Here is a 15589-nt window from a genome sequence, read left to right on the forward strand (position 1 = left end):
ATCCTCAGCAGCTTGCCAGAGCTTGGAATGTCATAGGCACTCAATAAGTATTTATTAAATAATAAGCATTTTTAGAAAATCATTAGTTTAAATTTAATTACTTTAACTCTTTAAAGCTTTATTCATTCATTTGTTTGTTCATTAATTCATTCATTTCGAGAGAGAGAGAGAGAGAGCATGTATGTAGGGGAGGGGCAGAGAGAGAGAGAGAGAGAGAGAGAGAGAGAATCCCAAGCAGGCTCTATGCCCAGTACATGGCCCCACAGGGGGCTTCATCTCACGACTGTGAGATCATGACCTGAACCAAAACAAGAGTTGGATGTTCAACAGCCTGAGCCACCCAGGTGCTCCTAAATCATCTAAATCTTTAAATGACAAAGTTACAAATACTATGTCAACTTTTAATAAATGCCCCAAGTTGCAGAATTCAATATCCTTGACTACAAAATAGTAAAATTATACATTCATTATAAAATCTTAGGTGGAAAAAACCTAAATCCTTAAAAATTAAAATAATGACTATATAAGTCATTCTTGGTCAAAGAAAAAAATCTTAAATTTCAAATTATCTAGAAAAAAAATAAGAGGAAGAGCATTAAGATATTAACATTTATGGAAGTACATCAAAATAAATTAAAAAACAGGGGTGCCTGGGTGGCTCAGTCAGTTAAGGGTCTGACTTCGGCTCAGGTCATGATCTCACAGTTTGTGGGTTCGAGCCCCGAGTCAGGCTCTGTGCTGACAGCTCAGAGCCTGGGGCCTGCTTCAGATTCTGTGTCTCCCTCCCTCTCTGCCCCTCCCCCACTTGCACTGTCTGTCTCTCTCTCAAAACTAAACATTAAAAAATAAAAATAAAAAAAACCAAACTCATTGCCTTAAATTATATTGTCACTGAACATGAATAAAAAGTAACTAAAATAAATAAGCTAAATAATTCAAAAAGTTTGCTTTATCTCTTCTTAAGAAGAGAAAAAATAAGTTCATGAGGTAAAAATAAATGTATTAGAACACAAAAACAGAATTAGTAAATATATTAAGTGGCAAAAAAACATAAAAAAATACTAAAAGGTTGAAAGTTTCAATGAAATAAATAATGTTACAGAAAAAGATAGCAAATTTCCAAATTTAGTAAAGGAGGAAACATCTTCTTTTCCACAGATCTCCATCTATGGGAAAAGCTGAAAAAGGTGTCAAAGAATTACCCACAAAAAGCATGAGGCTAGATGGTTTCGTGGATGATTTATTTGAAATCTTGACAAAGAGATAATTCCTAGACTATAGAAGTTGATGTAACATATAGTAATAGAGGAGATGCTACTCAAATCATGTTACAAAGGTAATATAACTCTTCTATGTAAAACTGCTAACGTTAGGGGGAAAATCCCTTAGATATCACTTTTCTTTACAAATACAGACACAAAATCACAAATGGAAATATCTATAACTCATGTCCAGCTCTATCTTAAAAGAAAAAACAGACATCTTGTGGTATGTGAGTGTAGATTTATTTTTTCATCACTGCAAGGGCCATTCAATATTAGAAACTCTATTAATATAAATCATCTCATTAATAGAAAAAGAAGAAAAACCATATGACCATCTTGATAGATGTTTAAATGCCTTTTGAAAAAACTAACAAAAATCTCTGGTTTGTTGACACAAAAATTAAAGCTTCTTTTTCTCTGAAGTATCATAAAGTTAACAGCCTATTGACAAAGTTAGAAAAATGTTCTGAATGGTATTTGATAGGAGAGGCTTAATAATACTCTACATCAAGAACATTTACAATTTAAAAGCAAAAAAGGCAAACACTATAAATAGAAAAAAAGGAAAATTCATAAAAAAGAAGAAATCTACATGAGCAATAAACACATGAAATGTGGTATCTCAGTTGTAATTTAATGAAAACAAAATAATTTCTTTAAAAAAAAATTTTTTTTTTCAACGTTTATTTATTTTTGGGACAGAGAGAGACAGAGCATGAACGGGGTAGGGGCAGAGAGAGAGGGAGACACAGACTCGGAAACAGGCTCCAGGCTCTGAGCCATCAGCCCAGAGCCTGACGCGGGGCTCGAACTCACAGACCGCGAGATCGTGACCTGGCTGAAGTCGGACGCTTAACCGACTGAGCCACCCAGGCGCCCCAATTTCTATGAGCTATCAAACCAGTAAAAACTAAGAAAAATGAAAACAATGAGATTTAGTAGGTCTGGTATAAAGCCTGTACAAAACGGACCATTAACATTTGTTAAATGTTTTAATAAATACGCTGCTGGGGAGAATACAAACTTCTCCGCTTTTCTAGAGGCAATTTGTATCAATTAAAATATTTTTCATAGCCTTATATTAAATAATATTTTATATTGATTTATGATAAAGCTAAAGAAATAATTTAAGAATGCAAAGATTTATCTATATGACTATCTATCTATAATTATTACCTCATTACATATAGGAAATAATGAAGATAACCTAAACATCCAGCAATGATAGCATGATTAATCAATCAGTGAATTAAACATTACATTCAAATTTTTGCAGATTATTTAATGGCACGAGAAATGCTTATAATATAACAGAAAGTGAAAAAAGTGGCTCCAGTAAGAGCATATCAAGCTCAATTTAATACTACATGTGATATGCATGTATGTGCGTGTATTTGAATAAGATAGGCCAAAGGATAAAGTATTCATTTGTTGTGTGGTTGATGATACATGAGTTACATTTCTGCTTTAACACTTTTACCAATTATGTAAATTATTACAGTGAGCATGTATTACATTTATAATAAAAAAATTAATGTAAAAGGTAAAAATAGTGACTTCAGGAAAACAAGAAAGACTAGAGTATGCCAACTATATTCACCTGGTCTTCAAAATATTTTTGTCTATATAATTGTAACCTTTCTTCAGATGTTCATTTGACAGCTGCATAAACCATCGACTGCTAATTAAAATATTTGCAAACTGTGTACTTATCTATCTTTACCTGTATATCAACATATACGAATATACTATATTGATAAATGGATATAACCAAGAAAAGCAAACTCTGTGCCATTATGTTTTAGATGGGATGTATTCAACATTATTTATTGAAAAAATTTTCGAGCCCCTAGAGTGAAACAAATATGATGTAAATTCTTATAAATAAAATGGTCAATCAACCAGATATGGAACTTAAAGTCTAGACTAGAGGTTTTCAACCTTTTAAAAGCATAACCCACAGGAATATAGTTTACATTATGAGCTAGTAGATATGTGTATCCGTGTACAGACTGGATATGAAACAAGAACTTCACGAAGCAATACTCATAGTTACTACCAGCCATGGCCTCTGATATATCCTATTCTATTCAAAATCTTAAAAATGTCAATTGTGATTAATTGGTTTTATGATCATCTAATAAGCTGTGACACACAGTTTGAAAAACTACCCTCTAGGGTAGGTCTCACTCAGTAATTGGGACAGATGTGATACACAAATGCTCAAATCCTCAAAATGAGAGGTTGGGCGTAAAGTATCATCATGAAACATAATAAAAGCCACTTCATATTTGCTTTGAAATTCCAAAGGGCATTGGAATAGCTTACGTGGAGGCAGAATGCCCTAAATGCAGGCAAAAAGGAAACTTTGCAGGGATTAAAGCAAATCTATCTTGTTCATTGATTAGTCTCCTTTTCCTATTTGTTTGATTATCAATTTTTTTCCTGTACAATGATTTCTAAATTTTTCATTATGTTCAAAATTATGTTTCCTGTCTGCCTTTCCCACCAGACATGAACTTCTTATTCACTTTTTAATCCTCAAGTCAAGTAAATTTCTGGCACAAAGAAAGAAATTTGCCACAAAAATTAAGGTCTAAGGAATTAATTGATAAATGAATAAATGAAAAACCATATGCTTTGAAATTTTGTCCTTCCATATTGGGGCCCAAAATGTACCACATAAGTGAGAATGAGTTTATGCTTTTCCTTAATTGATTATAGGACATTAACAGCTTTACGTCTTATTTTAGAGTTAAGATCTTCAAGAAAGTTAGGAAAATTGTAAGAGCTTCTCATTGGGACACTATTCAAATTTCTGATGAATTAAATTTATGAATCAACTAAGTGAAAATGTTAAATGTTTGAAACAAAATTTCAGTTCTTTTCTGTTTGTGTGTCATCTTTTTATTCCCCTATCACTGTGTACTTGAGGACTAGATTTTTTTTTTTTAACCTTACATATACACATCTATATGTAGAAACAGGAGCAGGTTATCCACTTTCTAAAACTTGGAAATTTAAAAATAGTTCTAGAACCACACATCAACCACAAACTGCTAAAATCCCATAGCATTTTTTTCCCAATCACCAATTTAAGTATTATGTTAAGAGACTTTTTCCGGCCATCACTCACAGTAATTGTGAGACCACGAGTGCCTCCTCTGGAATGTGAGTCTCTGATTCCTTTATAAGCACATACATTTTGTTAGTAAAGTACTGCCTGACAATTTAAACCTGGGGAAGTTACTGTAAAGGGAACTGCATGGAAAACAGGCAACCCGGTCCATACTAAATAGATGAATAAAAGAAAAGTAGCTGATATATATAAAAAATTACAATTAAAATGTTTCTGCTCTTCAGAAACAATCTGGACCTCTGGCAATTAGTGACGATGGGAAAGCAAAACTGAAAAATGGAGATTTCTCCACATCGTTTGGGGGTATCCATTATCATACAGTGAGCCAGAAGGTTCATTAGAGGAAAGCCATCAGATCATGACAGAGAATGTCTTTCTCATACAACATTTCCTACTGTTTCTCTAAGGAGAAATTTCAAAACAATATCTTTGTGCACACGCTCCAACCTCACCCCCTCCCCAGTCAGGTTTTCCTTCTTTGTTGTTAAGTGTTGATGCAAATGTTGGGCTTGCTGTATACTTAATACAAATCGCTAAGTATTCAGTGAACGAATAAACCAACAAGGGAATAAAGGCAGAAAAGCTATTTCCCTCATGTGTTGCTTTGGCTTTGCTGGCTAGGGAACGGAGCTATGTCTTAGTGAAAGATGACACAGAATGAACTAAATCATTTGAAGAAAGCCCGATGGAGATAAAACCCAAGAACTCCATTACTTTACAAAAGTCTTATCTCAGAGCTAGGAAAGAAACTATTTCTCAATTGTTTATAATAACAGCATTATACCAGTTCTTCTTAGATCATTTACTTGAATAAGTGGAAAGTTTTCCTGTGCCTGGCTGAAATCAACTTTTACACTTACTCATAGACACTCTGCAAATTAGCACTATGATTTCAAGCCTCAGCAGTAAACACAGAGAAACAAATGAATTTCACAGAACTGTAAAGTCACAGGCTCTGATATGTGTCATTACAATTGTATTCAAAAGTGGTCATTCTTCTTGTGGAGAACGGCCATTTCAGAATTGCTGTAGTGATTATAATCATTTTAGAGTTCTCTTTTATTCAAGTGTTCTTCCTATTGCAGAGGAGCGTTTCTGTGAGTTTTCTTTCTCCCATAACACCATACTTGTTACTACTTAATAAGAACCAAATGATGGTAAGCTTGCAAATAACTCTGGTTTGAAAATTTTTTTAAACTGAAAGAACAAGATGGCCACCACAGTGATCTGATTGGCTAATTACAGAGGAAGCTGTTCGAGGGGACCATTTTGGGTTCCAGGATCTGAACACAAACATGGCTCATCAAGGTTAAGCGATACAGGTGTTATGAATGCCAGTAAAATGTATCTCCATATCTTCCACTCCAAACATCTTCAATGAAAAAATTTAGTACCCGAAGTTAATTTCAGAATTTTGGAGCTCTGCTAAAATAAAACATAGGCAACTGATTTTAAACAGCTTTGAGAACAGTTTAGGAAATCTGGAATTCATAGGCGTTTCTGCTACGGTTTTTCCAATATTACATAAAATGGTCATTTCTCCCATTGCAGTAGAAGAAAAGAATGTGATTATTGTAGAAGTTGGAATTTTGGGTTTTAACCATGATCCAACACAAACGGTTGTGGTTTGGGGGAACTTAACCTATTCTAAACTCGACATCCTGAGCTGGAATTAATTGTTCATTAGAAGCAGAAAGAGTTCTGTTTTTCACTCTAATGTAAGTATAGCATAGGGTTATTTGACATATTATGGAAAAATAATGTGGTTTTGAACTTTCTTTTTCTGTTTCTTGGTATTTAGGGTTGGGTTTAAGCCAGAGATAGGCTAACTTATTTGATTATAGCAAAAAAGAATGATTTCATTTTGACTTTTACAGAGAACTGATGAAACAATACCAATACCATTGAGTTAAAAAAAACTGTAAGAGTGCTAATTAAAGAGTAGTTTAACTGAGGCGCAGTCTGTATGGGCTTATAAACACATACTCAGAGTTTTCCTTTCTTCCAAACATCTCATGTAAAAAATATATCTAAACAGCTGCCACAGTGATGCCCCTCTCCGTCTCTTTCTACTAGGAGTTAGCACACGTTAGAATATCAGCTTTGCTAATGGTTGTTGACTGTGGTGCGGTCTTGAAACCTTAATCTTCCCAACTGTGAAACAGGACTAAAAATACCTACCTCATGGATTTATTGTCTGGAATAATTTATATAAGGTATATAAGGTAGTGACACATATCTGTTGAAGTCAGCACTGAGTAAATGATTTCATATTTGTTATTAATCAGGTTGTAGTGTAACTTACTGAGTACACAGTTTGCACGTATTCTCTTTATATTCCCCTCCACCTCCTATTTTAAGTCATTAACTAGAGCCTGGTATTTCTCTGCTTCGGGGTTTTGCAGAGCTGAAAGCAGAAACTTCTTTCTTCTGGTCTTGGGTCTTTGATTTTAGCATAAGCTCATTAAAGAGATTAGGTGCGCCCCCGGGGTCAAGGATGAAAGGAGTGTACTTTTGAAGAAAAAGTTTGTGTTTGGGAGAGAGGGAAATAGTTATTGACCTTTTGACCAATGGACTTTGCCAAAGTCTCTTACAACCAGGCCAGAGAGTCACCACCTGAAGGGACTACGGCTATACCTCAGTGACAACCAGAGTGTGCATGACTGGAAGGTCTCCTAACTGCTTTGTGTGTTGTGTAATGTCCCAGGACTCTGCAATAACAGAAAGGGTTAATTAAGCTCCAATCATGACAAAGTAGGATGGTTGTTTGCCTAATGGAATATATTATTTCTAAAAACCTCAGTATGTGCACCATTTAAAAAAAATCCTCACATTTATTGAACACTTACTATATGCCAGACAATATTCTGAGTGCTTTACATGTAATAATCATTTAATTGCCACAATATTTATATGAGTCCCAGGAGAACTATTATCCTAGTTTTAAAAAAGACTGAGAGGTTAAAGAAATGGTCCAAATTTACCAAGTTAGTAAGTGATATATCCTGGATGTGAATGTAGGCAGTCTGACTTCAGGGTCCATGCACTCAGACATTATGCTAAAATGCTTCTCATACATGCTATATTATTAGGTCTAAGATGTGACCAGATGTGAAGACAGGCATAGCTTACAGTAGCTGTCTTCAGGGCAGAATTTTAGTCGGGACATGCTCCATGTTAGTTGTAGCAACTGGCCATGGACCACAGCCACAGAGGGCAGACTAAGACACAAAAGGCTTCCTTTGGGGGAGGTGAGGACCAGTTTATAGGACAACCTGGTGCCACTTTCAGAATCAGGTCAATGCCCACAGGAAGCCAGTCAGACTGGGAAGTCTAGAGACAGCTCATACATAAAAGTGAAGCGTTGGAGAAACCTCAGGCTGTGGAGTAACACCAAGGCATCAGCCAAGGGCCCTTGCCCCTTTATGTCATAGAGAGACAGTTCCCAGGGGTAGATTCCATTAACTCCTCTCTCATTTCTTCCTTCTACAGTTGCCCTATAGGGCCTAATTTTGGATTTTATTAGGGTTAATCAAATATCTTCTTTAAAAAGAGACGTCTCTTAGGGGATGTTAAGAACTTTTATGGGTTAGATTATGTGCATCCCCATCCCCAGCCCCGAAAAGTATAGCTGAGATGAACTGCCTGAGAGAAAGGGAGCTTTGTGGGAAGACAGGGATGGGGCAGAGAGAACTTTGGACTTCTGAACACTCTGGGGGAAAAGATGGGTCCAAAGTGGGGTGTCATGATGAGGAGGTAAGGGTGATTAAGGGTCAAGAAACCTGGGGAGACACTTGAAGACTGGTAGATGAGAAGGGGCTAGAAGGTCTCAAAGGTGTACCCAGAAAAGAAGGAAGAAAGGAATTTCCTTCTCTTCCCCCTGGCCCTGATGGCCCCCTGCTCTTGAGCTCTTTGGTTATTGTCTGTGATTAGCACAAGGGTATTGGGTTTTAGTGGGCTTTTGCAGACTGGTTTGGGACCCTAACAACCAACCATTGTTTTCTCCCCCATGGGAAAACCATTCCCAGTTCCAAATTGCCAATTTCTAAATGGGTTTCTGAAACACAGTGTATTTCTATGTTGGGAATTGCCTATAAATATATTGCCTTCTTTCAAAATGATTTACACTATGTTTAAAACTAGAAATTCATTCATATGATCTCCATATAGCTAATATGCCAACACGTTCCCATGAAAGCCACATTGAAATATAAAGAACTAAAACTAACAACCAAAAGAAAAAAAATCTTCAATTCATTTTGTCTTTTTCCCTCACATTTTCACTACTTCCTTAAATCAAAGTGAGCAAGTCTCAACTCTCCAGCTGGCATTTGATGTTGATCAAACCTCATGCCCTTCCAAAATCCACCCAATTCATAGACAGGATGTGTTTTCTGCTCCTCTTCACTCTGCTTTGGGACCTCTTCCACTCCTCAGTTCAGCTGTTTTAAGAAATCTGGGAAAAACACTAATGTGTTGGTGGAGGGACACATTGGGAAGGAACTATTTATGGAGATAATGAGGGCTCATCAACTGAGAAGAGACTGGAAGGTATATGGTAGGCGCTAAACTATGATAGTAGATGTATATATTTGATGGCTCTAATTCTTTATCTCATTCTATCTTTCGGAGCTTTTACAAACAGAATATATCCTTTCTTTAAAAACTGTAATATAATTGACATACAACATTGTGTTAGTTTTAGGTATACAAAATAATGATTTGATATATGTATATAGAATCTATATTTATCACAAAACAACAATCCTTGAGGATATAGGTAGGGCAATTCTACCCAAAGAAAGAGAGCCACTTTTAGTCCTTTCAAAGAATTCTATTGCCTCCCTGACCACTCCCCACCCCCACCCCTACCCCCTCATCCCCCACCCCTGCCGCCAGAGCAAATTCCTAGGTCTGGGGTGAAACAAAATGTCATTTGCCTGTCTAAATAAGTAGCCAGAGGTTGCATAATTTCTCATGTATAATTTAGTGAAGCTACCTGGGTTCCTGGAATGGCTTAAAGATCCTGGACCAGTAGACAAAAATAAATCTTGTTTCTCCTTTTACCAGTAATGGCAGCAAGTTTAACACTGACAATAGAACTGTTCTTTCTAATTATAAAGAGGAAAATACATGAAGGGAAAGGCCTTTTCGTACTCTTTCCTTAAAAATTTAAGATGAAGAAAGTTTATATTGTTATTAAAACCGGAGGTTAGAGTAGACAACTACAAATCATGCCTGACATCCATTTTTGCCTTCCTCTGTTGATTAGTAAGTTGATTTTCCTCTGGGGGCTAACTCTTCATCTAGACTCATTCATGGGATCTGCGTAGGCCTGATCCTACTTTCTGGTTCCAGGGCGGATCTCGTGACCTAGTTCTGGCCAGTAAAAGTACTGCATCTTTCTGGCCAGGGGAGTTCAGAAGTGGGTATGTGACCCAGGCTGAGTCAATAAGCCATTCCTAGATGCACTGGGGGTGAGACAATCTTCTTTATTTATTTTTTAAAATGTTTTTATTTATTTTTGAGAGAGAGAGAGAGAGAGAGAGAGAGAGAGAGAGAGAGAGAGAGAGCATGCACAAGCAGGGGACGGGCAGAGGGAAAGAGAGAGACGGAAGCGCAGAATCTGAAGCAGGCTCCAGGCTCTGAGATGTCAGCGCAGAGCCCGATGTGGGGCTTGAACTCATGAGCTGTGAAATCATGACCTGAGATGTGGGGCTTGAACTCATGAACTGTGAAATCATGACCTGAGCCGAAGTCAGACGCTTAACCAATTGAGCCACCCAAGTGCCCTGAGACAATCTTCTTTTATAAAGTTGTTGGGTTGGAGTTCTTAGGGAGCTCCCTAAGAATCCTGCCTACCGAGAGAATAACAATGGAACCGGATCCAGCTTTGCCTGAGGTCAGATACACCTATGGAATTTAAAGTTATATAAGCCAACAAAACTTCCCTTTTCGCCTAGGCCAGTTTAAATTAGATTCCTGTTCTTTGTGACTTAAATGGCATTGACTAATCCAGAAATTTTCACTGGTGTCCTTAGCTTTTTTTCGGATACCGTTAAGGTGCAGAGATGGAAAATACAGACAACTCAATTCTGGTTTTGGACCATTGGCAGCAGGACCTCATTTCTTTTATCCCAAATATTTAGAAAATAACCTTCTGATAGTTTTTACACTTCATGGCTATTACACGTTCCATCTTAGATCCCTTTCCTAAGATGGCTAGCAGGATCCCAGCATCTTGCTCTCCCTTTCCTCTGACTGCAGAATTCATCCGATGTATCTTTCTCGTCTACACAACTGCCAACCATGTTTGTTCAAGTTCGCTCCTAGACCATCCTCATGATAGGGTGCACAGATCTTCCAGAGTGTTTTCCTTTTTTCACCCAACCATCACCTGAACCAATCCCCTTTGCCAAAAAGATACATACAGTACCATCTACTTTATAACAGTGGAAACTATAGTACCTCCTCCTATCTAAATGTTTACAAACCCCTTTCTTAGATAAAAATTCTTCTTATTTTAGCCAGAGAGTTAAAAAGAGGAGGATGTGTATAGTATTTGCCATGCAGCTCTTGAAAAAAAGACAATAATAAAGGTACTAATATTTTTTAGAAAACTCTGGAGCCATCCCATTTCTGAAATTACTTACAGGATATTCATGCTGCCATTAAATAAGCAGATAATCTTTATCTGCTAATAAAAAATACCCCAGCTTATTGCCAGAGGACTGTGATTGTCTTAACAAGTTTTACAGAAAATAAAATACTAGGAGATAACAGGTATTATGTTTTCTTTTGGCAAATATGAACATGTCACAGCTAGCATATCTTACTTAATTGGGCCTATAAAAACTCGCCAGGCCATTTCACTTCCAGTCATTGAAATTCTCTCAACTTGTTCTTTACAGCTTTTCAGAGTCTACATGAGAAAACAGCTACAGAACAGACTGGTTGAAAAGATTTGTAAGGTCTCATGTCCGTATTTACAAACCTTGCAATCTGTGTGTGTTCATTTCTTTTAACACAAATGAAGTGAATAAATCAGGATCTCCTTTGGGAAAAAGAAAACCACCATATTTGAGACAAAAAGGACCAAATACGTCCACCGAGGCGACTCCTAAGTGGTCTCTCTAGAATTCCCAGCACCCTGGGCTGCACACCCGGCCTCCAGCAGAATTAACTGCTATCACTGAGCTCATTTCGAAGCGAATCCCTCTCTATACTACAGAATTTCTCACATATATTATTGGCCTTTTTTTTTTTTTTTTTTTTTTTTTTTTGGTTTGGCCTTAGATGTCTGTATTCCTGGCTAGACTGTAAGTTCTTCCAAGGTAGAGATGATATATTCTGGGACTGGCACCTGGCCTCTATTAAGACAGAGCAAATATTTGTTAAAATTGGACAAGAGACAGAGAGAAAAGAGAGTCAGATGCAAATGCTATGGGAGCAAGTGAGAACTCAAGAGAGCAGTGGGGAAAGCCTTCAGCTCCAAGCCACTGGACATAGAACTACCTATAGGATGGCCTGGGAAAATCAGAAAGTTTGAGGTAGAATTATGAGTACCGCTAACAACAATATATTAAAAAAAAAATTCAAAGATCCTAATAACCTTTCCGGTGATTGCTTTACCAATTTGGCTTTCAAGACTTTTGGGCACATACTTTTATTCTTTCTGGTCTAGTAAGTTCTTAGGCAACTTAATTTATTTTTTCTGTATTTTATTTTAGGGAACTTTATTTATTCTTTCTGGTCTATTTAGTTCTTAGTAATTCCCTTTTCAATAGTTTAGAAGCTTTCCAGTATTGTGTGGATCCGGGGGATATTTATCAGGCTTCTAAATCTGAGGTAGCTGGCCCGGGAAGTTCTGAGTCCGTGAAAATGGTTTTTGATGATGCTGGTCCATGTAATGATTTTGTTAGAGAAGGTGAACTACTTTCCTTACTGCAGTGATTGGAATCAATGTCTTATTTAAAAAAATTTTTTTTAATGTTTATTTATTTTTTTAGAGAGAGACAGAGCATGAGTTGAGGAGGGGCAGAGAGAGAGACACACACACAGAATCCAAAGCAGGCTCCAACCTATCAGTACAGAACCCAACGCGGGGCTTGAACTCACGAACTGCAAGATCATGACCTGAGCCGAAGTCGGACCATTTAACCTACTGAGCCACCCAGGCGCCCTGCCAATGTCCTATTTCTAAAATTGTGGGTCGGAAATCTTGATGACCACGTGGAGAAGTACCCGGGAGCCCTCTCTTGGGCCTCACCCTTCTCTTTCAGGGGCTGATGATCCAATTTTAACAGGCACTGTCCTTGACGATAAAGACCAGATTGATTAGGAACCACAGCCTGAATAAAAGCTGCCTTGTTGGGTCTGGTTGACCGGCAGGAATGAAATGTTAACTTTCTAAACTTGCTTTCCTAGATCTACCCAAAAGTAGGAAGACAACGGTGTAATTTCTCTGGCCTGCGCTGGACAAAAGATACCAGTGTTTTTCCTTGGCTTGGGGGGATGGAAGGGAAGGTTGCTGAGATTTGAATCCCTGGTTTGGAATATCTCAGGCGATCCCAAAGAGCACTAGTCTTTTATGAGAGTGCATTTCACAAGCATCCCTTTGGGAAGCCTTAGTCCCCACTTGTGTGGGAAACGTAAAGTCAGTCGCTTTTGGCAAAGCTCAATACACTTGAGCATGGGAAACACAAATTAAAATAGAGATACTTCTTTATTCACTAGATTGTCTAATTCCACATTGCTTGGAATAAAAATTGAATCATTAAGATAGAGAGGACCTGGGTGGATGGTTATCCATTTCACAATTGGTAAAGGTCAGGGGAAACTCCAGGTCTCATGAAGGTTAAGTATCTTCAGCCTTTCAGCTTGACATAAGGCGATCCTATAAAGTAAGGTCAAAACAACCAGGACTTCTTGGTCTAAAATTACTTGCCTTATTTTGCTCATAGGAATTCACAGTGGTGTTGAGATGGAGAACTTTTCGATGCCCTGGACATGGTGTTCTGTTCTGCTTATGGTGAGAATGACTTCTCTTATTTGATTGCTTATTTGTTTCATCAAGGGAGCAGAATCTTATGCATACGGTCCGTCATCAAAGTTAATATGTTGATCTCAGTTAAGTTTGAAATGAATTATTATTTAAATTGTCCTTCTGTGGAAATCTTTCGCTTCTGTTCGTGAGAGTCTGGGTGACCAGTGGCCCCATCACTGTAAATGCCATTCTGTTTAATCCTAACATCTGTAATAAAACCAATAAAAAGCTATTTGTTTTGATCTATAGTTACAAAGTGCCTATCTCTGGAAGAGGCCAAAGCCATTTGGTAGGAGACTGCCAATCCTTAATTTGCATTTCTGATTAGTGTTTTTAAAGCCTATCATACAAGGAAGAAACTACTGGGCCGAGGAGTTTCAGTTGCTCTGCACAACAGTGGTGGGTGCTGCCGTTGACTTTCAAACGCTAGTGTAAAAGTGCTAGGTGCTACGCCTGGGATGCCATGGCACCAGAGTGAAAGATAGAGGGAATCAGCTTGGTTTCTGGACTCTACTCTCCCAACCCCGACCTGGTGAGCATAAGTATGAGTGTACAAATCAGGAAAGGAAACTTTCCTTTAATAGATTTGTCCTTCAAAAGAGCTGGTGTCTTTAGTGGCCACCAGGGATAAGAGAGTTCTTTATGTGGCTCTCAAAACAGCACTAAAAACCGTAGTAGAAGGCAGTAACCATCAAATAGGGTGAGTGAGAGCTGACATCACGCAAGGACATCACTATTACCACGTACAGCTCTGCCCCAATAACACTGGTAACGAGAGCCAAGATTTATTGAACCCCAGCTCAGTGGCAGGCACTATTCTGAGTATGTGACATGTACTTTAATCCACCTCTAAGTACTCTCCTCTGGTATTTTTGTGGATATTCAAAAGTTAAGTGTATTTTGTCAGTGCGGACTTAACTTCTTGAAAAAGACAAGAGAATGAATCGTGCTATCCTGGAAAAACCCACAGAATCTCTCTTTAGAGGACACAATATGCTTTTCAGTCTGTAAATGTTGAGGGATTTGGCAAAGGGAACCCTCTAATACTAAGACTGTTCTCATCTCAAAATAAAAGTATCTTAGCGAGCAGCAAAATGAATTGTTCCGATGCAACATACAAACAACAGATATCTCTGAAGAGAACCATTCTGAAATTTATGTCTAATAACCTTTTCCAAAGGAAAGATGGCTTATGGTGCATGGTCTGTTAATGCTTGCCCAGATGTCTGAAACCCAAGAGATGGGAGGCAAAGATTAAGGCTCAGTAGATGATGACAAAGATTCCTTGTCTTCTTTAAAATATCGACCATCTGCTCCACCCTAACACATTGGTATACAAGTCCAACAGAGAGTAAATATGAAAGCAATTAAAATAAACTACTATGCATTAGTGTGGTTTGATTTATGTAAACAACTTCTGTGGGACAAGATGGCTGTGGTTTGGGTAATGTTCATATCTGTGAAACTCAAGTAACCTAAATATAAGTTGATATGGATAGAACATTCTTAGCCGTGTTCTGCTCGCAATGATCTCAGTAAAGATGAATTCAATGATTGGAATCAGGCATGCATGGGCTTACCCATTGAAAGTCATAATCTAGCCTTGCTCTTCCCTCGTCGTCCTCATATAGGGTGAAACCTTCCCTCCGTGCCTGATAATACTCTTTCCGCAACTTCTGGATTCGATCAGTGCTTCCGCTTGGAGGACGGCCACTAGAGGACATAATCAAACAAACATGGTCACCCGGTGTGCATCATCCTGGACACTCACTTTTTGATCTTGGTAAAGGAGCTAGCATCCAAATTTAGAAGATTCAATAATGTAATTCAAAATTCTAGGAAAACTGTAAAATCAGTAATAAAAGTGAACAAAAATGGTCTTTATGTAAATACATTTAGCTCTAAGGGTCAAAACATCTGACTTGGGATGAATAAATGCCTTTTGAGTGAAACGGTAAGATAAGGTCCTGACCTTAAGAGCAATTAAAAGAGCCATCACTTTTTTCTTATAATCATATCCACAGAGTTTGGTTAATTTTAAAGTAGGTATTTCATTTTCTCAAATAAGAAGTTGCCAATCTGAGGCCAGTTGTTTGACCCGAATATTGGATGTGACACAGAGTTGGCATGTGCTGGTCT

The 15589-nt window shown here is 37.7% G+C and overlaps 1 protein-coding gene across 4 annotated transcripts in view; it reads right to left on the reverse strand.

Moving 5' to 3' along the window:
* Positions 1-15589, reverse strand: part of PARD3B (par-3 family cell polarity regulator beta) — a 1023096-nt gene that overhangs the window by 90695 nt on the left and 916812 nt on the right. For all 4 annotated transcript variants that reach the window (XM_047872373.1, XM_047872372.1, XM_047872376.1 and 1 more), the window contains one exon: positions 15031-15163. In XM_047872373.1, the coding sequence (XP_047728329.1) occupies positions 15031-15163 (133 nt within the window). The remainder of the gene's footprint in view (positions 1-15030; positions 15164-15589) is intronic.

The sequence above is a fragment of the Prionailurus viverrinus genome, chromosome C1 (genome assembly GCF_022837055.1).
Source record: "Prionailurus viverrinus isolate Anna chromosome C1, UM_Priviv_1.0, whole genome shotgun sequence".
Classification (NCBI taxonomy): Eukaryota; Metazoa; Chordata; class Mammalia; order Carnivora; family Felidae; genus Prionailurus; species Prionailurus viverrinus.